At 37.5% G+C, this 21,425-nt stretch overlaps 3 protein-coding genes across 4 annotated transcripts; all 3 read right to left on the reverse strand.

The window, feature by feature from the left end:
* Window positions 1-418: 418 nt before the first annotated feature.
* Window positions 419-5,722, reverse strand: LOC117227746 (odorant receptor 13a-like). Of its 2 annotated transcripts, XM_076524112.1 has the most exons (7): window positions 5,175-5,722; window positions 4,199-4,605; window positions 3,683-3,782; window positions 3,513-3,614; window positions 3,242-3,397; window positions 631-789; window positions 419-554 (listed from the first exon to the last, which is right to left on the reverse strand). In XM_076524112.1, the coding sequence occupies exons 1-6, from the start codon at window positions 5,466-5,468 to the stop codon at window positions 652-654; spliced, it is 1,197 nt and encodes a 398-aa protein (XP_076380227.1). In that variant the 5' UTR covers window positions 5,469-5,722; the 3' UTR covers window positions 419-554; window positions 631-651. The 2 variants fall into 2 exon arrangements, with proteins under 2 accessions (XP_076380227.1, XP_076380228.1); XM_076524113.1 differs by lacking the exons at window positions 419-554; window positions 631-789 and adding an exon at window positions 2,758-2,928 and having other exon boundaries at window positions 5,175-5,642.
* Window positions 5,723-6,534: 812 nt separating this feature from the next.
* LOC117227745 (uncharacterized) lies at window positions 6,535-10,313 on the reverse strand. The gene is made up of 7 exons (XM_076524122.1): window positions 10,020-10,313; window positions 9,044-9,450; window positions 8,529-8,628; window positions 8,359-8,460; window positions 8,107-8,262; window positions 6,984-7,733; window positions 6,535-6,893 (listed from the first exon to the last, which is right to left on the reverse strand). The coding sequence occupies exons 1-6, from the start codon at window positions 10,311-10,313 to the stop codon at window positions 7,626-7,628; spliced, it is 1,167 nt and encodes a 388-aa protein (XP_076380237.1). The 3' UTR covers window positions 6,535-6,893; window positions 6,984-7,625.
* A 1,287-nt stretch (window positions 10,314-11,600) lies between these two features.
* On the reverse strand, window positions 11,601-21,371 carry LOC117227744 (uncharacterized). Its single transcript, XM_076524272.1, has 14 exons — window positions 20,356-21,371; window positions 19,144-19,550; window positions 17,800-17,899; window positions 17,626-17,727; window positions 17,371-17,526; window positions 15,561-15,620; window positions 14,739-15,044; window positions 13,545-13,951; window positions 13,383-13,482; window positions 13,213-13,314; window positions 12,948-13,103; window positions 12,489-12,576; window positions 11,827-11,921; window positions 11,601-11,738 (listed from the first exon to the last, which is right to left on the reverse strand). Exons 1-13 carry the CDS (start codon window positions 20,647-20,649, stop codon window positions 11,842-11,844), a joined length of 2,358 nt encoding a protein of 785 aa, XP_076380387.1. The 5' UTR covers window positions 20,650-21,371; the 3' UTR covers window positions 11,601-11,738; window positions 11,827-11,841.
* Window positions 21,372-21,425: the final 54 nt, after the last annotated feature.

A 21,425-nucleotide genomic window follows, 5' to 3' on the forward strand; every position in this document is an offset into this window, starting at 1 on the left:
CAAGCATATTTGATAATGTTGGAATACGTGGAATATGTTTTCTCAAGCACGATATTTAGAATATTTCCCTTCCGTTCGTCATTATACACGTTCTCGTCGCCTTGAGAAGTCAGTTAACGATCCCAATTGCAACGAGGCAATTACTACCAACTAGGTTTAATATTAGCGACACACGTTTCAGTCGAACATTTTCTTCGTTCAGTTGTTGCATATAAATAAGAATCAATTAATATTACCAAGTAAACAAAGGCAAAAGAATAGCGTATGTTTTGTGCATCTCGTGGGAGCATCGGAAAATACGTGTGAGTGAGATTAATATTATACATGTGTCGTGTACCACTGTTGTTGCAAAAACAATTTTACATTTTCTTTATTCTTTGTTTTCGTGATCGCAGGGAACAGTCGTAATTTTTAATGGAATCTGGGCGAACAACAAGATTTCCTCAGAATTTATTGATTTTTAATTCTGCTTTCAGCGTACGTACGTTTACAGATTCAATCACGCACTGTATCGCCCTAATCGTCGAGAACGCGGAGAAAATCGCGTAATAGACCTGTAGGACACACACACGATAGGTATTAGCGTATATTCGAAATTAATATTCTTTCAATCGCAGAGTTCTAACTCACTCGGCCACAGAGCTTCAAAGTTCATGCAGTACGAAATCGACCTGCATTTGTTGCAATGGGTTTCTGACATTTTTCAATAATAATCATCGCCGCTTTGCGAGCTCCTGGCGCCGAGTTCATCCAAGGAGAATCGTAAACACTCCAGAAAATATCTTGTGCCTGTTTAGAGTACGGTAAATTTTCCCTAATTTTCCCTCAGCTTGTAAACAAAAACTTGGGAAGGGCAGATGCGATTATTATTCGAAATTTGCACCTTGTTTTTATAATCGTTGACAATCGGCGACTATGAAAACGAGCCTCAAGACTCGAATAGTCGTATCTCCTCTTTCAAAATTGTAAATTTTTGTTTGGAAGCTGAGAGACAATTGAAGAGAATTTACAGTGTTTTTTCTTTAAAATTATATTAGTAACTATGAAGAAAGTAATGTCATACCACACTGAAATCGTTATTTTATCGTTGAAAATCGGTAATGAAAATAAGTAGGCACTGTTTCATTAATCGTATGAGCTATACAATATCGAATTGCAACAAATTAAATTGCTATTAAATGCTATTAAGTTATATGTGTACAGTGTAAATTTTCCCTAATTTTTCTTCTGCCTGCAAACAAAAATGGGCAATTTGGGAAGAGACTTATTACAATTATTCGAGACTTGTACCTCGTTTTTGTAATTGTTGACAATCGGCAACTATAAGAATGAACCAGGAGGCTCGAATAATATTATCTCCTCTTCCCAAGTTGTCTATTTTTGTTTACAAGAATTTACTGTAGATCTCTTTTTCTTCAAAGTGAACAAGTATAGATTTCAATACATATTCAAAGATTGACATCGATAATAAATTAAGTTGAATACTGTTTCGAACATAAACATTACTTCCACGAATGACTTCGTGATTTCGCCGACACTCGTGAAACAACAGCAAAAGTTCTTTGACAATAGCAAAAGCGCCGCACAATTCATTGAAAAAGTGAGTCCAATAGAATCACCCTCCATTTGGGAGCGTTCGGGTGCGAAGGTCATTTCCCGAATAACCGACAGCGTATCCCCAAAAATTTAAATAGTAATTTAATTAATAAATTATTATTTCCAGAAATACGCATGCTGACACTGTATTATTCACTTTACGAAAATCGTTTTAATGCTCCGCGCTAGAACTTGATTTGTGAGGGGCGGAGGGGGAACGTTTAGCAGAACGAAAGTTACAGGAACGAAGGAATCAATTGCTATGGCCCAGAACACCGACGACGGTACTAACGAGTGTCGGTAATTACGCGCACAAACGGGAAACACCGTAATACTCGATAAATAATTAAGCTATGAAGCTGACGTTGCTCTCGCCCCTTTAGTTACTTCATTCGGGATAAAATTGAAGTCGGGTTATAAATGAAAATCGATGGCTAATGTGTCTAATCAATTTATACAATTTAACTTACTATAACGAGTGAGAGATGTGAAAACATCGGCAGAGAATAAAAGCGTCTTCGATTGCACAGAGTTAGAAAATTACAAGTTATCCGTTTGCGGAAACAGGTGTCGAAACAGCAGAGGAAGCGACATTTTTTATGCAGCCGAATAATTGAAAGAGACAATGACGGTGTAACGGCAGAATAAAAGTTGCGTGCATAAAGCACCCTTGTACGGTCACCGTGTACTTAATAGGTGAAACTGAGATAGTGCAACAAGTAGGGGTGTGCGTGAACGGGACGGGATCTTTTATCTCTATTGTTGAGGTTTGCTTTGAAAAATTGTTCGAAGAAGAAATTTCGAGAATTCCTGGGTTTTCACGCGCACCTCTAGCAATAAGACATCAATTACCCGCCGCTTGTGAGAAAGCAATTGCTACAGATCTTGTCTAACAATTGCAAAAAGATTTTATACTAACTGGGCATTTGTTTCGCAATTAAGAGATTCATAATAATAATATATATATAATATATAATAACAATAATATATATTATATAATAATATAATAATAATATATAATATATATATATATATATATATATATATATATATATATATAATATGTAATATATATAATAATAATATAATAATAATATACCCGTAACTTCCGGTTAACTATTTCGTAAAAGGTAAAGAAGTAGGTACAACGCAACGATACCATTATTCCAGGCTACAAATTTTCAAATATATTTCTGTGCCACGTGTATTCGAAGCCACGAGTAATTAATTAACACAACATGTACTATTGGTTGGTTTGGACGACAGTAAATCGGCGTCATCGCCGAACACCATTCGCAGGAGAGTAAACAACGAGACTACGTTTGAAATGAACTGGAATCGCACAAATAATATTCATATAATTATATTGAGGACAAATGTATGTATATATGTCAAAGAGATATTGGGTCGTGTAATATGAAATGTCGGATTCTGAAATTATTTAGAGATCGTTATTGAAATTACACAAAGAGGAAATGCATTTTAAATTAACTTCTGTTTTTTACAGTAGATGCAAACGGTGCATACATCGATTAATAAAACGTTTACTTGAATTTTTAATAACAACATTTCTTTCTTTTTCATTGAGCGATCCCACATTTCGTATAGACGAACTAATAAATATCAATATAAAATAAAGCTGTACCGAGCAGTAAAATTCCAAAGAAAGTATAGGGATGACACACTTCACGCTGATGGCAACAGGCACCTGCGGCACTAAAACGCGAAGTACAGTTTTTTGTACATCCAGCATTTGTTCGTACCACTTCGATTCGTACGCACATCGAACAGTATTCTCGCTCTACTTGCGACAAACAGTTCGTACGGGGACAAAGAAAAAAAAAAGAAGTAAATTTACGTTAACGAAACGAAAACTCTTCGTATCAAATAACATTAATTTTAGATTCACAACTCACCACATTTAACAGATTATCTGCCGGCAACACGCACATGAAAACCTCCACCAATGTAACCCAAGCCAAGAAACAAAACTGCAGTTTTACCAAGAAGGATTGCCGCTAAAATACCGTTTTTGCTTGCATTCATGTCACTATTCAAACATGTCGTAGTTGTTTCAAGTACTCACTCCTATAATATTCAGACCACAGAGTACAAGAGCTATACCGCCATAAACTACCGTGAACAAAGCTATATACTTAGTACCCTTGACGACATCCTTCGCGAATCTACGTAAAATCAACACAATTTCGTGGTAATTCTATGGAGACACAAATGAAACGATTATAGTAACGATGTGAAATTAAATACCAAGACTGGGATTGGATGAAACATAGACGATTACAATTCACAATTTATGGTATTTATGAGTACATAACGCAAAACGTTTGTGTAAGGTGCCATTGTAATATAACATAATAATAATGTATATTGCACAATTCTGAATGAATCAATAAACAACAGCATTGGTGACTAGTTTTATACCAGTATAGCCAGAAGACCTGCTACATTATTATGACAGATAATTAGTTTTTGAATTAAATAATGATAAGGCACTGTCTACAATAAACGTCTCTGATTACGAGAAGATTGTTCTAAAAAAGTCTCACACTCTCTAGGAAAAGAATTCGCCAAAATTACTTACCTGGTCACTACGTGATACTTTTTTACGCACATGACCAATGCATCAACGCTGGTAGCTTCTTTTACATCTATCATCAGAATCTCGAACCTCGCCGAAGTGTACAGAATTAAGAGTGCCGCGAACATATTCACGCAGACCGTTGCGGAGCATTGGAAGCCGACAATGGCCTGCTGAACAAAGATTATAGTCCTCACGGGTTCGTAATCGACGCGGAACGGATACTTGGAGACTGCCGGAAATGGTTGAGGTAATATAATACTTCCGAAAACAACGACCGTTGTTGATAGGTAATACCACAATGATGCCAGCCCATAAAACATGGAGTACGTGTCGACGTATCGTTGAAACACGCACCTTTCATAGGACTTCGCGTTCTTTAATGCAGCATTTATAGTTTCGATCAAACGCTGCAATGTGTTATCAAAATTATATTATCAAGTGCTTCTTGCTTTCCCCATTTTTAGCTGCTACCACTAATCTATGCCCCGAATCTCGAAATATTGTGTCGTGATTTACATAAGGTCAACTACATGCGATATTTCTTTTAATTAAATGCAACATATTTCCCGAAAATAATACAAGTAACATTTGACACACTTGCATTGTGTCATGGGTTAGTGATTAAAGTTATACCATGTTTATACTTGCAGCCGAACGTATTTGCATTACCGTACAACATAAAATAGATATTAATCTGTTAGTGACATGACTTTTTTCTAAACATCTCGTTACTCAGAATCCATGCAATTCGATTACAAAAGCATCGCTCGCCAAAATTGTAGTTAGACTGTGAAAATCTGACAGGTGTCATATACAGCGAGTACGGAAAATACATAGAATCTAATGCGGAAAACACGCATCGTAGACAGGCGCCTTGCTACAAAAATTTTTATAAACCTCGACAGTGCAGTACGAGATCGCCAAATACGTTCGTCGTCAAAAGAGAAAACCGTGAAATGAACTTTGCATCTCTTACCCGAAAGCGTTCATAGTGAATGCTGCACAGCAGTATCTGTGTTAAAGTGTGGCAACAGGCGCATAACATGCTCGCCGCTTTAGAGAATTCGATGGCATCATCCTCGTTTACTATCATTGCATACGATACTGGAAGCAGTAATCCAAGCGCATTTAGAGCACTGAACACTTTCGACATTCTGAAACACAGCACCTGAGCTTTCGTAGCCATCGATGACAGCGGCCAGCCACCGATCAAAAATACGCTAAATCGAACGAAAGCGATCGCCTTCTCTGGAGTCACGTTATCGAACATTGTAACGCGGGTCAAATTGAATATTATGTGCAACGAAGACGTCTCCTAATTGAATTCCGACGAGAGATGCGACGTTAACGGTTGAGAAAATATTCCACGTTATGCGCAATGCTGTTCTCGGAGCACAATGAACGGACTTTGAAGCGGTAAGCTGCTTTGCAATCTCCTGGCGATGAAAGGAATTAAAAATAAATGCTACACTTAAAGAAACTATACACGGCAAGTTGCGGAAGTACCATATCCGCGCATGATGAATGTAGATGGGAGGTTATAATGATAGCTTCTCAGTCTTCGAGTTTGTTTGAGAGATTGCAAGGAGTCTCGCGAATGCAAATTGAAATGCTTGCAACTAGAATTAAGTACCCTAACAGAATGAAAATACACGACTATTGATATCGATTAGTGCAAATACCTACAATTACGTTGTGCAACGCATATTTGCATCGGTTATACTTTTTCAATCAATGGTTCGAATGCATTCAGAAAGTTCCAAGAAGAATTTTCTTGCTCCCTTTTATCATTTTTTAAAATCCGCATGGTCAGCCTGGTCATTAACGATGACTACGTTAGTGTTTAGATTTCACCCTATGTAGCTGTAGATTTTATGAATTTCAGAATGTTTGCTCTGTTCTTTAGCTACTTGTTTCCATCTCGTGGCGCGTCCACTTTCGTGCAGTTTAGAATTCCGTGTTGTGCGGTGTGCGACATGTTGCAGATTTAACATTAAGATGGAGTTTCATTTTGCAGGAGGAATTTGTGTGTCAGTCTTATCACTCCGATTATGAGTTTCAACAGTAAAATCAATAGTTTAATTTGATACTTCTTAATGACTGGAAGCTTGGGTAGAAAACCGAAGTGGTGAAAATGGAGAATTAGTTACAGATACCACCAAATTTTCTTAGTGTTATAATATCGAATTTCCTAGCAAAAAAATTCTGTTTCCATTGTAACATTATGTCACTGCGGCGCACCCTAGGAGAGAACAATCGATACGGACGGCGCGATATTCGCATATCAGTCGCTGCAACTGGTTGTCCAGAACGGTACCTGAAGATTTGACACAGTTCTTAGGCGTTAAAAAAAAATGAATAATTGCAAATAAATTTAAAAGATATTCAGTTCTTAATCTATTTCAAGCGTAGTCTTAGCCCTTTTTAATTTACTTGTACATTCCTCCAATAATACTTGGTGTTTTAATATAAAACGTTCACAAATATGGCGTATATTTACGTCTTTCGTATAAATTGACATACTTGTGAAAGCGTACATATACGCCTTTCCTAGTCCAAGGATTAAACGCATATAGTAATTCACTTACATTTTTTTGCAGGCTTGATATGCTCTGTAGCTGCTTTTAATTATCGATTTATTGACTCACCACGTCTATCAGGGCGTCAGTTGGACACGCGGACATATACCACTCCACTGTAACAGAAACAATCAGATAAAGGTATGTTATTTTTATTATTATTGGTGTTGACTGTGTCTCAGAAAAGATTTTCTTTTGTGACATACTAAGTAATTGTAACATCAGTAGCCAGTACTTCTGCCTGGTTTAGCTCCATCGTTGGCGTTGATAACTAGCAGCACAAATGGAAAATTCCATAATACTGGATAAATAAATAAACTATGATCCTAATTTCGTTATCTCCCCTCAGATACTTCGCATGACATTAAATTAAAGTTACGTAATATGTGTATCGAATAAATCTGTGATCAAAGATTTCTGTGATACGCGAGATAAATAAAATTGCTAGCAGTGAGTGATAGCGTCTTCAACTAAACAGAGAAAGGAAATTACAATAGAATCGTTTGCGGAAATAGATGTTAAAACAGCACAGAAAGTAAGATTACATCATTATCACCAACGGATTGACGAGAAAAATGCAATAGTAACGTAGACGCAGAATATTTTCGTGCACTAATCACCTATTCATTAACCACGTAATTAATTAGTGCAATTTATATGGCGCGACGGAACGTTACTTATCGGCAAATACGATACGCAGAGGATCGATAAAATAATATACCAATAAGATTCTTGTAACTATTTCATTAAATGAACAATCTTATGTATAACGAAAGAGTATCATTACTCCAGAATTTAAACTTCCAAATATGATTCATTGTGTCACGTGTACTCTAAGCTATAAATGATTAATCAACGCAACATGTACTATTGGCTGATTTGGACGACAGTAGATCAGCATCTTCGCCGAACATCATTCGCAGGACCGTGAACAGCGAGACTGCATTCGAAACGAACTGGAATCGCACAATTATTATTCAAAGATTATTATCGGAACAAATATAATGAAAATATTAGGTCGTGTAATATGAAATGTCGGATTTTGAAATTATTTTAATATCATCATAAAAGTTACTGAAAGCAGAAATGCATTGTAACTTCATTTCTGCTTCTTACGACTCAGACAATTTTTATTTTGCGCGGAGGTCCGTAGTCTAATTGTATTTATTTGTGGGAAACATACTTGCAAAATTACATAGGAACAAATGATGCATACTTTGAATAACAAAACGTTTACTAGAATTTTTAAACCAATTTTTCTTCCCCCTTAAATGTTCCCACATTTCGTACAGACGAGCCAATAAATATCAATATAAAATAAAGCTGTACCGAGCAGTAAAATTCCAACGAAAGTATAGGGATGATACACTTTATGCTGATGGCTACCGGCTCCTGCGGCACCAAAATGCGAAGTACTGTTTTCTGTACATCCAGTAGTTGTTCGTACCACTTCGATTCGTACACACTTCGAACGGTACTTTCACTCTACTTGCGACAAATAATTCGTACAGGAACAAATTTATAACAACGAAACGAAATATCTTCGCATCAAATAACATTAATTTCAAATTCGCAACTCACCACATTTATCAAATTATCAGCCGGCAACGCGCACATGAAAACCTCCACCAATGAAACCCAAGCCAAGAAACAAAACTGCAGTTTTACCAAGAAGGATTGCCGCTAAAATACCGTTTATGCTAGCATTCATGTCACTACACGAACGTGTCGTAGTTGTTTCAAGTACTCACTCCTATAATACTTAGACCGCAAAATACAAGGGCTATACTGCTGTACAGTACCGTGAACAAAGCTATGTATCGAGTACCCTCGACGACATCTTTTCCGAATCTACGTAAAACCAACACAATTTCGTGGTAATTCTATGCTGACACAAATGAAACGATTATAGTAACGATATGAAATTATATACCAAGACTGGTCTTGCATGAAACATAGACGATTATAATTCACAATTTATGGTACTTATGAGTACATAACGCAAAACGTTTGTGTAAGGTTACGTTGTAACATAACATCATAATAATGTATATTGCACAATTTTGAATGAATCAATAAACAGCAGCATTAGTGACCACTTTTATACCACTATAGCCCAAAGATCTGCTACATTTTTATGCAAACAAATATTTTTTGAATTAAATAATGATAAGGTACTGTGTACGATGGACCTCTCTGATTACGAGAAGATTGTTCTAAAAAAGTCTCACACTCTCTAGGAAAAGAATTCCCCAAAATTACTTACCTGGTCACTACGTGATACTTTTTTACGCAGATGACCAATGCATCAACGCTGGTTGCTTCTTTCATATCTATCATCAGAATCTCGAACCTCGCCGCAGTGTACAGAATTAAGAGTGCCGCGAACATGTTCACGCTGACCGATGCGGAGCATTGGAAGCCGACAAAGGCCTGATGGACAAAGATTATAGTCCTTACGGGTTCGTAATCGACGCGGAACGGATACTCGGAGACAGTCGGAAATGGTTGAGGTAACAAAATACTTCCCAATACAACGACAACTGGCGATACGTAATACCACAACGTTGCCAGCCCGTAAAACATGGAGTACGTGTCGACGTATCGTTGAAACACACACCTTTCATAGGACCTCGCGTTCTTAAATGTAGCATTTATAGTTTCGATCAAACGCTGCAATGTGTTATCAAAATTATGTTATCAAGTGCTTCTTGCTTTCCCCATTTTTAGCTGCTACCACTAATCTATGCCTCGAAGCTCGAAATATTGAGTCGTGATTTACATAAGATCAACTACATGCGATATTTCTTTTTATTAAATGCAGCATATTTCCCGACAATAATACAAGTAACGTTTGACACACTTGCATTGTGTCATTGGTTAGTTATTAAAGTTACACCGTGTTTATACTTGCAGCCGAACGTATTTGCATTACCGTACAACATACAATAGATATTAATCTGTTAGTGGCATGACTTTTTTCTAAACATCTCGTTACTCAGAATCCATGCAATTCGATTACAAAAGCATCGCTCGCCAAAATTGTAGTTAGACTGTGAAAATCTGACAGGTGTCATATACAGCGAGTACGGAAAGTACATAGAATCTAATGCGGAAAACACGCACCCTAGACAAGTGTCGTGCTACACAAATTTTGATAAACTTCAACAGTGCAGTACGAGATCGCCAAATACGTTCGTCGTCAAAAGAGAAAACTGTAAAATGAACTTTGCATCTCTTACCTGAAAGCGTGCGTAGTGAATGCTGCACAGCAGTATCTGTGTTACAACGTGGCAACAGGCGCTTAACATGATCGCCGCTTTAGAGAATTCGATGGCATCATCGCCGTGTACTACCATTGCATACGATACTGGGAGTAGTAATCCAAACGCACTTATAGTATTGAACACTTTCGATATTCTGAAACACAGCACCTGAGCTTTCGTAGCCATCGATGACAGCGGCCAGCCACAGATCAAAAATACGCTAAATCGAACGAAAGCGATCGCCTTCTCTGGAGTCACGTTATCGAACATTGTAACGCGGGTCAAATTGAATATTATGTGCAACGAAGACGTCTCCTAATTGAATTCCGACGAGAGATGCGACGTTAACGGTTGAGAAGATATTCCACGTTATGCGCAATGCTGTTCTCGGAGCACAATGAACGGACTTTGAAGCGGAAAGCTGCTTTGCAATCTCCTGGCGATGAAAGGAATTAAAAATAAATGCTACACTTAAAGCAACTATACACGGCAAGTTGCGGAAGTACCATATCCGCGCATGATGAATGTAGATGGGAGGTTATAATGATAGCTTCTCAGTCTTCGAGTTTGTTTGAGAGATTGCAAGGAGTCTCGCGAATGCAAATTGAAATGCTTGCAACTAGAATTAAGTACCCTAACAGAATGAAAATACACGACTATTGATATCGATTAGTGCAAATACCTTCAATTACGTTGTGCAACGCATATTTGCATCGGTTATACTTTTTCAATCAATGGTTCGAATGCATTCAGAAAGTTCCAAGAAGAATTTTCTTGCTCCCTTTTATCATTTTTTAAAATCCGCATGGTCAGCCTGGTCATTAACGATGACTACGTTAGTGTTTAGATTTCACCCTATGTAGCTGTAGATTTTATGAATTTCAGAATGTTTGCTCTGTTCTTTAGCTACTTGTTTCCATCTCGTGGCGCGTCCACTTTCGTGCAGTTTAGAATTCCGTGTTGTGCGGTGTGCGACATGTTGCAGATTTAACATTAAGATGGAGTTTCATTTTGCAGGAGGAATTTGTGTGTCAGTCTTATCACTCCGATTATGAGTTTCAACAGTAAAATCAATAGTTTAATTTGGTACTTCTTAATGACTGGAAGCTTGGGTAGTAAACCGAAGTGGTGAAAATAAAGAATTAGTTACAGATACCACCAAATTTTCTTAGTGTTATAATATCGAATTTCGTAGCAAAAAAATTCTGTTTCCATTGTAACATTATGTCACTGCGGCGCACCCTAGGAGAGAACAATCGATACGGACGGCGCGATATTCGAATATCAGTCGCTGCAGCTGGTTGTCCAGAACGGTACCTGAAGATTTGACACAGTTCTTAGGCGTTAAAAAGAAATGATTAATTGCAAATAAATTTAAAAGATATCCAGTTCTTAATCTATTTCAAGCGTAGTCTTAGCCGTTTTTAATTTACTTGCACATTCCTCCAATAATAATTGGTGTTTTAATATAAATCGTTCACAAATATGGCGTATATTTACGTCTTTCGTATAAATTGACATACTTGTGAAAGCGTACATATACGCCTTTCCTAGTCTAAGGATTAAACGCATATAGTAATTCACTTACATTTTTTTGCAGGCTTGATATGCTCTGTAGCTGCTTTTAATTATCGATTTATTGACTCACCACGTCTATCAGAGCGTCAGTTGGACACGCGGTCATATACCACTCCACTGTAACAGAAACAATCTGATGAAGGTATGTTATTTTTATTATTATTGGTGTTGACTGTCTCAGAAAAGATTTTCTTTTGTGACATACTAAGTAATTGTAACATCAGTAGCCAGTACTTCTGCCTGGTTTAGCTCCTTCGTTGGCGTTGACAACTAGCAGCACAAATGGAAAATTCCATAATACTGGATAAATAAATAAATTATGATCTTAATTTCGTTATCTCCCCTCAGATACTTCGCATGACATTAAATTAAAGTTACGTAATATGTGTATCGAATAAATCTGTGATCAAAGATTTCTGTGATACGCGAGATAAATAAAATTGCTAGCAGTGAGTGATAGCGTCTTCAACTAAATAGAGAAAGGAAATTACAATAGAATCGTTTGCGCAAATAGATGTTAAAACAGCACAGAAAGTAAGATTACATCATTGTCACCAACGGAATGACGAGAAAAATGCAATAGTAACGTAGACGCAGAATATTTTCGTGCACTAATCACCCTTTCATTAACTACGTAATTAATTAGTGCAATTTATATGGCGTGACGGAACGTCACTTATCGGCAAATACGATACGCAGAGGATCGATAAAATAATATACCAATAGGATTCTTGTAATTATTTCATTAAATGAATAGTCTTATGTATAACGAAAGAGTAACCCTACTCCAAAATTAAAACTTCCAAATATGATTCAATGTGTCACGTGTACTCTAAGCTATAAATGATTAATCAACGCAACATGTACTATTGGTTGATTTGGACGACAGTAGATCAGCGTCTTCGCCGAACATCATTCGCAGGACCGTGAACAGCGAGACTGCATTCGAAACGAACTGGAATCGCACAATTAATATTCAAAGATTATGATCGGAACAAGTATCAAGGAAATATTAGGTCGTGTAATATGAAATGTCGGATTTTGAAATTATTTTAATATCATCATAAAAGTTACTGAAAGCAGAAATGCATTGTAACTTCATTTCTGCTTCTTACGACTCACAATTTTTATTTTGCGCGGAGGTCCGTAGTCTAATTGTATTTATTTGTGGGAAACATACTTGCAAAATTACATAGGAACAAATAATGCATACTTTGAATAACAAAACGTTTACCAGAATTTTTAAACCAATTTTTCTTCCCCCTTAAATGTTCCCACATTTCGTACAGACGAGCCAATAAATATCAATATAAAATAAAGCTGTACCGAGCAGTAAAATTCCAACGAAAGTATAGGGATGATGCATTTTATGCTGATGGCTACCGGCACCTGCGGCATCAAAATGCGAAGTACTGTTTTCTGTACATCCAGTACTTGATCGTACCACCTCGATTCGTACGCACTTCGAACAGTATTCTCACTCTACTTGCGACAAATATTTCGTACAGGAACAAACAGAAGATGTAAATTTATGTCAACGAAACGAAAACCCTTCGTAACGAATAACATTAAGTTGAAATTCGCAACTCACCACATTTATCAAATTATCAGCCGGCAACACGCACATGAAAACCTCCACCAATGAAACCCAAGCCAAGAAACAAAACTGCAGTTTTACCAAGAAGGATTGCCGCTAAAATACCGTTTTTGCTTGCATTCATGTCACTATTCGAACGTGTCGTAGTTGTTTCAAGTACTCACTCCTATAATATTCAGACCACAGAGTACAAGAGCTATACCGCTATAAACTACCGTGAACAAAGCTATATACCTAGTACCCTTGACGACATCCTTCGCGAATCTATAGGAAGCAAAATATCGTTGTCACAACTGTTCAATGAAAAATTCTTGAAACTCACTCACCCGGTCACCGCGTGATACTTTTTAACGCACACGGCCAACGCGTCGTAGCTGGTAGCCTCTTTCAGATCTATCATCAGAATCTCGAATCTCGCCGCAGCGTACAGCATTAACACTGCTGCGAACATGTTCACGCAGACTGCCGCGGAGCATTGAAAGCCGACAAAGGCTTGGTGCACGAAGATTATTGTCCTCACTGGTTCGTAATCGACGCGGAACGGATACTCGGAGACTGTCGGAAATGGTTGAGGCAATAAAATACTTCCGAAAACGACGACCGCTGACGACACGTAATACCACAACGCTGCCAGTCCGTAAAACTTGGCGTACGTATTAACATATCGTTGAAACACGCGTCTTTCATAGGACTTCGCGCTCTTGAAGGAAGCTGTAATATTCTCGATCAAACGCTGCAATATGTCGTTGAAATTATGTTGCATCGCATGCACTTTGTTAGCCTCCGCACACATTTGGCTGTTATCAGACTGTTCTCTCATCTATGCTTCAATAGCTAGGAATTTTGGGTTGCAATATAAATAAATGTAATTACATTTATTATTTCTTGTACTCAAACAACTTCTTCATTTAGTTAATCACTGGTGTATATGTATATTTTAATTGTGTCGTAAGTAAACAATTAAAGTTAAACCATTTTTATACATGCCGCCAAACGTATTTATATTATAGTACAACATACAATACATAATATAGTAAATTCTCTCTAATTGACGCTCGGTTTGAAAACAAAAATGGTCAATTTGGGAAGAGGAGATACGATTATTCGAGCCTTGCGGCTCGTCTTTATAGTTACCGATTGTAATGGAGTAATCGTATCTCCTTTTCCTAAACATGATCCATTTTTGTTTCCAAGCTGAGCGTTAATTACGGAGAATTTACTGTTATCCTGTGGCACCGGTGATCGCTTGAAACATTTCCTTAGCCAGAATAGATAGCACATCATTACAAAAACGTAGCTCGTTAAGATTCAGTTAAACCGCGCAATTCTGTGCAGGTGTTGTATGCAGCGTATATGTAACGTGCATGCAAATAAATATAGAAATACATACTATAGAGAGTAGTATTGTTAGAGAAACGTTCATTAGCATAAACTTCAGCAAACACACTTCTAGATCAGGGTAATGTGTTTATGGTCGGAAAGCAAACTGAACGAAGCAAAATGAATGACAAAGTTCTTACCTGAAAGCGGTCATACTGACTGCTACAAATCAGTATCTGCGTTAGAAGTTGGGCACAAGCTATTAACATGAGCGCCGCCTTCGTGAATTCGATCGCATCGTCGCGGTGAAGAACCATTGCGTACAATACCGGAAAGAATAGACCAAGAGCGCTAAGAATATTCAACACTTTCGTGATTCTGAAACACAAAACCTGAGCTTTCGTAGCCACCGCGGGGAGCGGCCAGGCACAGATCAAACCTACGCTAAATCGGACGAACGTAATCGCCTTCTCCGGTGTCACGTTTTCGAACATTGCAATGCGAGGCTAATTGGATATTTCGTGCAACGGAGGCGCCGTGTTATTTGATTTCCACGAGAGTTTACGTGAACGGTTGACGAAACGTTCCGCGCTATCAGCTCGATAAGTGAACCGCGTTTCGTGGCGGAAATATTCGATTCGACGCACAGCGAACAGACTCTGAGGAAAACTCTTTTTCTCCGAACTCTTAGCGAAGAAAAGAATTAATAATAAATGCAGCACTTAGGGAAACTATACACGGACGGTTGCGGAAGTACCTCATCCGTACACGGTAGACATAGATGGGTGGAATAGCGTGTGTTTATAACGATTCTAATGATAGCTGGGAGTCTACGAGTCTACTTGTTAGACGGTGAGGAATCTCACATATACAATTTGAAATGCCTGCAACTAGAATTTAGTACACCATCGGAATAAAAATCTACGACTGTCGGTATCGATTAGCGCTGATACCTTCAATTACGTTGTTCAACCCGTATTTGCATTGATTATCTTCGATATACGTTTTAAATATGTTCTGACCGTTCTGAGAATCTCTTTGTCTTTTCTTTTCTTTTCTTTTCTAAACTTCACATTGACAACCTGTTTATTAGTAACGGCCATGTTAGCGTTTACATTACATCTCTGTACTGAGATTTTATCAGTCTCGGGAGGTTTCGTGTGTTTCGTTTTCATTTGCAGATTTCGGTAAATTCTTTGGGGATATGTGTCCATTACGTGCTCGTCTAATTTCGTACAATGATTGCGTGTTGAACTGTAAGCGATACAAATCGTCGCTCACATTTACTGAATTCCCATTGGAGTTTTGTGGATTTTGTTTTTCATTTTGTGGGAGGAATTTGTGTGCCAGTCTTGTACGCCCTATTTTATCGCATCGAATAGTGTGACATGGTCTCCTCTATTGTGTTGAAATCTGAATAAATGTCTTATTGTTATCTTTGCAAACTAATATAAAACAGCTGTTTTTGGTGCTCCGTAAATCTAGTGTTAAAATACTGGAGTGGCGTCCATTCCTTCGAACAATACACGAGTTCCCAGTTTAATTGTTTTATTTGATTGTTCTCAATGCTACATCAATTTCATAATTTTCATAATTCTTTGTATAATACGGAATAATGCGCGATTGCACGTTTCTTCACAAACCCTTTTATATTGTGCAAGTGAACGCCAAAATTCAGGATCAACAGAATTAGTAGAATGGTTCACAGTTTTGTGCACAGCGTTGATGAATAACGTTCTATCTATAAATAATTATTTTGAAAGTCAATTTTCATTCACTCTAACTCTTACAAGACAGGCATGGACAACGTATATCAAGGTCAGGGTTACTGGAAGTGGTTCATAAGATTTCCTGAAGAAGTATGTAAGTAGCACCAATACCTTTATTCCGTAATATAAACTTGAAAATATGTTCTTATGTGTCACGTGTACCCGATTAATTGCTACGAGCAATTAATCAACTCAGCGTGTACTATTACTTGATGTAGAACCTAATACATCGACGTCTTCGCCGAATGCCATGCGTAGAGCAGTGAACAACGAGATTGCGTGTGAAACGTACTGAAAGAGCACAATTAATGTTCAGATATTACAACAAATGTCGAATTCAACCGCAAAATATGAAATGTCAGATTCTCGAATTATTTTCACGCTGTTAATAAAATTGCACGAACGGGAGTGCATCGCAATTTAACTTCGATATCATAGAATTGTTTTCGATCATTTTCATTTTGAATAACAATTTATAGTCTAATATGTTTTTTATATTATTTATTTGTTATTATAATTGTATATTTTATTATTCCTTCTCGATTAACACTAGATTTACGGAACCCGTCAAAATGACGGGTCACTAATTTTTTAATTTACAATTAATCATATTGTGAAAGTACATTTATAAGTTATTTACGGCAAATGTTACAATAACACTTGTTAAAAATCAGAATAAATGTCTTATTATTATTTTTATAAAGTACAATTATATTATATTATATTATATTATATTATATTATATTATATTATATTATATTATATTATATTATATTGTATTATAATATATTATATTATATTATATTATATTATATTATATTATATTATATTATATTATATTATAGTATATTATGTTATATTATATTATAGTATATCATATTATATTTATTGTTACTTTTATAAAATTTTAAACTAATATAAAACAGCTGCTTTTGTTCTCCGTAAATCTAGTGTTAATGAAACATTATTTGCATGCCAAAAATTAATTTTCGTTCTTCTCGAATAATCTGACATTTTATATTCACGATTCTAATAAATATATATATAAGAGATGAGGCAATACCGAACAGTAATATTCCAAGGAAAATGTAGGGATGATGCACTTTATACTGATGGCTACGGGTATCTGTGGCACCAAAATATGAAGTACTGTTTTCTGCACACCCAGTACTTGATCGTACCATCTCGACTCGTACACACTTCGAACCGTAGAACCACTCTGATCATAGCCAGTCCATACAGAAACGGACAGAGAATGGAAATTAATCTTAACAAAAATGGAAAATCGAAGAACACATTTATAAAATTCATCACTCACCACATATATTAATTTGTCCGCTGGCAGCACGCACATGAACACCCCTATCAGAGAAATCCAAGCCAAGAAAAAAAACTGCAGTTTTACCAGGAAGGATTGATGCTAAAATACCGTGTATGGTAGCATTCATTTCACTCTACTGAAACGTGTGTCGTAGGTGTTAATAGTACTCACTCCTATAATATTCAGACCACAGAGTACAAGGACTATACTGCCATACACTACCATGAACAAAGCTATGTACCGAGTACCCTCAACGACGTCCTTTGCGAATCTGTATTTAAACAGACACAATTTCGTTATCGAATAATATACAATAATACAGGATGTCCCAATATTATGGTATTTTCGAGAAATGAGGGATTCTTGAGGTGATTCGAAGCAACTTTTTCCTTTGCAAAAATTTTCTCCGAGGCACCGTTAACGAGTTATTGGCGAAAAGCGCTGGCCAATGAGAGGCAAGCTCGAGTAGGCGCGAGGCGGCCGAGCCAATGCGCGGAACTGGAGCTTTGACCGCTCATTGGCTCGGTCGTCTCGCGCCAGCTGATCTCGCCTCTCATTGGTCACTGTTTTTCGTTAATAACTCGTAAACGAAGCGGCGGAATGCAATTTCGCTAAGGAAAAAGTTGCTTCAAATGATCTGAGGAATCTCTCATTTCTCGGAAGCACCATAATTTTGGGACACCCTGTATATTGGCTTGTCCGGAATGTTCGTGCCGATTTTTGGTTCGTGGCGTAAGGACAGGTCTGAATATGTCAGAGCGATTGAGATCAAACGACATGCGTACACATTGTGAAAGACAGTACTTTCAAGCATATTTGTAAAAAAATTTGATTACGATACGTTAATCTTTGTCAGTTTTATTATGTCTTTGATTATGGAAGAAAACAAAAAGTGCGCGGCTCATGTGTCTTTGATAACTCGACAAAAGTTGTTGGAGAACTATTAATAATAATTAATATTCACCAGAACTCGCGCCCTCCGAATTTCACCTATTTCGATCATTTCAAAATTCCTTTAATGAAAAAAACTTCAACTGTTCGGTTGAGATAAAAAATCATGTGGAAAAGTTTTTCGCTGAAAAACCCGAGAGATTCTGAAAGGATGGAGTTTTCCAGTTGCCTGAAAGATGGAGAATAAAACCTATATAATATAATAAATGTATATTAATTTAAATCTTTTGCGTTGTGCAATTTTCCTTCACAATCGGGCACGAACTTTCCGGATTATAAATAACAGTTTATATCGTTTATTATATAAATTATATTACAGTAATGTCTCTCGAATTGACGCTCAGATTGTGCACGAAAATGAACAATGTGGGAAGAGGAGATACGATTATTCGAGTCTTGCAGCTCGTTTTTATGGTTGTTGATAATTCGTAACTATAAAACGAGGCGCAAGACTCGAATTAATCGTATCTCCTCTTCCGAAATTGTCCATTTTTGTGCGCAATCTAAGGGTCAATAAGGGAGACATTACTGTATATCGTGAAAAGATTCTCAAAGCTCGCTTACCTGGTCACTATGTGATACTTTTTCATGCACACGACCAACGCATCGACGCTGGTAGCTCTTTGCATATCTATCATCAGTATCTCGAACCTCGCCGCAGCGTAGAGAAGCAACAATGCTGTGAACATGGTCAAGCTGATTGCTGCGGCACACTGGAAGCCGGCAAAGGCTTGGTGTACAAAGATTATTGTCCTCACGGGTTCGTAATCAACGCGGAACGGATACTCGGAGACTGTCGGAAATGGCTGAGGTAGGAAGATACTTCCGAAAACGACAACCATCGACGACACGTAATAACTTATTACTATCAGCCCGTAGAATTTGGAATACGTGTCGACGTATTGTTGAAACACGCGCCTTTCGTAGGGTTTCGCGTTCCTCAAGGTAACTATTAAAGTCTCGATCAAACGCTGCAATGTATCATTGAAATTATGTTGCGTCTCAAGTATGCGCTTCTTGCCGCTTCTTCCATCATTAGCTGCTACCACTAATCTATGGCCCAAATCTCAAAATATTGAGTCACAGCTTATATAAGATCAACTACTATTACGTTGAATATCTTTCAATTTTATGCTACATGTTTGCCAAAACGAACACAAGCAATTTCCTGGTTTTATAATCACTGCTATACACATGTAAATTGTGCGTTAATTGAAGGTACAAAGAAAAGCAAAGTACGAACATACATTCAAACGAATGCGCGGTAAATTGTCCCTAATTAACGCTCAGACTGTGCAGAAAAATCGATCAAAAAAGGGGAGATACGATTATTCGAGCCTTGCGACAATTTTTGTATAGTTGTTGACAATCGGTAACTATGAAAACGAGCGGCAAGGATCGAGTAATCGTAACCCCTTTTCCTAAAAATGATCCATTTCTGTTTCCAAGCTGAGCGTTAATTACGGAGAATTTACTGTTGTCCTGTAGAACCGATCATCGCTTGAAACATTTCCTTAGCCAGAATAGATAGCATATCATTACAAAAACGTAACTCGTTAAGATTCAGTTAAACTGCGCAATTCTGTGCAGGTGTTGTATGCAGCGTATATGTAACGCGCATGCAAATAAATATAGAAAATACATACTATGTACAGTAGTATTGTTAGAGAAACGTTCGTTAGCATAAACTTCAGCAAACACACTTCTAGATCAGGGTAATATGTTTATGGTCGGAAAGCAAACTGAACGAAGCAAAATGAATGACAAAGTTCTTACCTGAAAGCGGTCATACTGACTGCTACAAATCAGTATCTGCGTTAGAAGTTGGGCACAAGCACTTAACATTAGCGCCGCCTTCGTGAATTCGATCGCATCGTCGCGGTGAAGAATCATTGCGTACAATAGCGGAAAAAATAGACCAAGAGCGCTAAGAATATTCAACACTTTCGAGATTCTGAAACACAACACCTGAGCTTTCGTAGCCACCGCGGGGAGCGGCCAGGCACAGATCAAACCTACGCTAAATCGGACGAACGTAATCGCCTTCTCCGGTGTCACGTTTTCGAACATTGCAATGCGAGGCTAATTGGATATTTCGTGCAACGGAGGCGCCGTGTTATTTGATTTCCACGAGAGTTTACGTGAACGGTTGACGAAATGTTCCGCGCTATCAGCTCGATAAGTGAACCGCGTTTCGTGGCGGAAATATTCGATTCGACGCACAGCGAACAGACTCTGAGGAAAACTCTTTCTCTCCGATCTCTTAGCGAAGAAAAGAATTAATAATAAATGCAGCACTTAGGGAAACTATACACGGACGGTTGCGGAAGTACCTCATCCGTACACGGTAGACATAGATGGGTGGAATAGCGTGTGTTTATAACGATTCTAATGATAGCTGGGAGTCTACGAGTCTACATGCTAGACGGCGAGAAATCTCACGTATGCAATTTGAAATGCCTGCAACTAGAATTTAGTACATCAACGGAATAAAAATCTACGACTGTCGTTATCGATTAGCGCTGATACCTTCAATTACGTTGATCGACATGAATTTGCATTGATTACCTTCGATATACGTTTTGATTGTAATTGCCTGTAACTAGAATCTACTCTGCAACAAGAGAAAGTGCACGGCTATTCATATAGATTAGTGGTGATACCTTCAGTTACGTAGATCTATAGAGGTTCGCTTTAGTCAGTTTGCGAATACAAGTGTTAGAAAAACCCATTTTGCCAAGTTTCGAGGCGTCTAGTGGTTCATAATCAACAATTATATCTTAAGGTATGTAACAATATCTTGGGGCCACTTTTAGATCAAGTTTTATAGTTTAATATATTACGTT

The sequence above is a fragment of the Megalopta genalis genome, chromosome 8 (assembly GCF_051020955.1).
Source record: "Megalopta genalis isolate 19385.01 chromosome 8, iyMegGena1_principal, whole genome shotgun sequence".
Taxonomy (NCBI): Eukaryota; Metazoa; Arthropoda; class Insecta; order Hymenoptera; family Halictidae; genus Megalopta; species Megalopta genalis.

Excerpts from the sequence above, each read along its gene's own strand:
- LOC117227745 (XM_076524122.1), bottom strand. The coding sequence starts at position 10,313 with ATGTTCGATAACGTGACTCCAGAGAAGGCGATCGCTTTCGTTCGATTT. Across the intron at positions 9,451-10,019 it reads TTCACTACGCACGCTTTCAG|CGTTTGATCGAAACTATAAA; the intron begins GTAAGAGATGCA and ends AACACATTGCAG. Across the intron at positions 7,734-8,106 it reads CGTTGGAATTTTACTGCTCG|TTCGTTTCGAATGCAGTCTC; the intron begins GTACAGCTTTAT and ends GTGCGATTCCAG.
- LOC117227744 (XM_076524272.1), bottom strand. The coding sequence starts at position 20,649 with ATGTTCGAAAACGTGACACCGGAGAAGGCGATTACGTTCGTCCGATTT. Across the intron at positions 13,952-14,738 it reads GTCAGTATGACCGCTTTCAG|CGTTTGATCGAGAATATTAC; the intron begins GTAAGAACTTTG and ends GACATATTGCAG. Across the intron at positions 13,483-13,544 it reads AAGTATCACGCGGTGACCGG|ATTCGCGAAGGATGTCGTCA; the intron begins GTGAGTGAGTTT and ends TGCTTCCTATAG.
- LOC117227746 (XM_076524112.1), bottom strand. The coding sequence starts at position 5,468 with ATGTTCGATAACGTGACTCCAGAGAAGGCGATCGCTTTCGTTCGATTT. Across the intron at positions 3,783-4,198 it reads AAGTATCACGTAGTGACCAG|ATTCGCGAAGGATGTCGTCA; the intron begins GTAAGTAATTTT and ends GATTTTACGTAG. Across the intron at positions 3,398-3,512 it reads CAGATAATCTGTTAAATGTG|AGCGAGAATACTGTTCGATG; the intron begins GTGAGTTGTGAA and ends TGTCGCAAGTAG.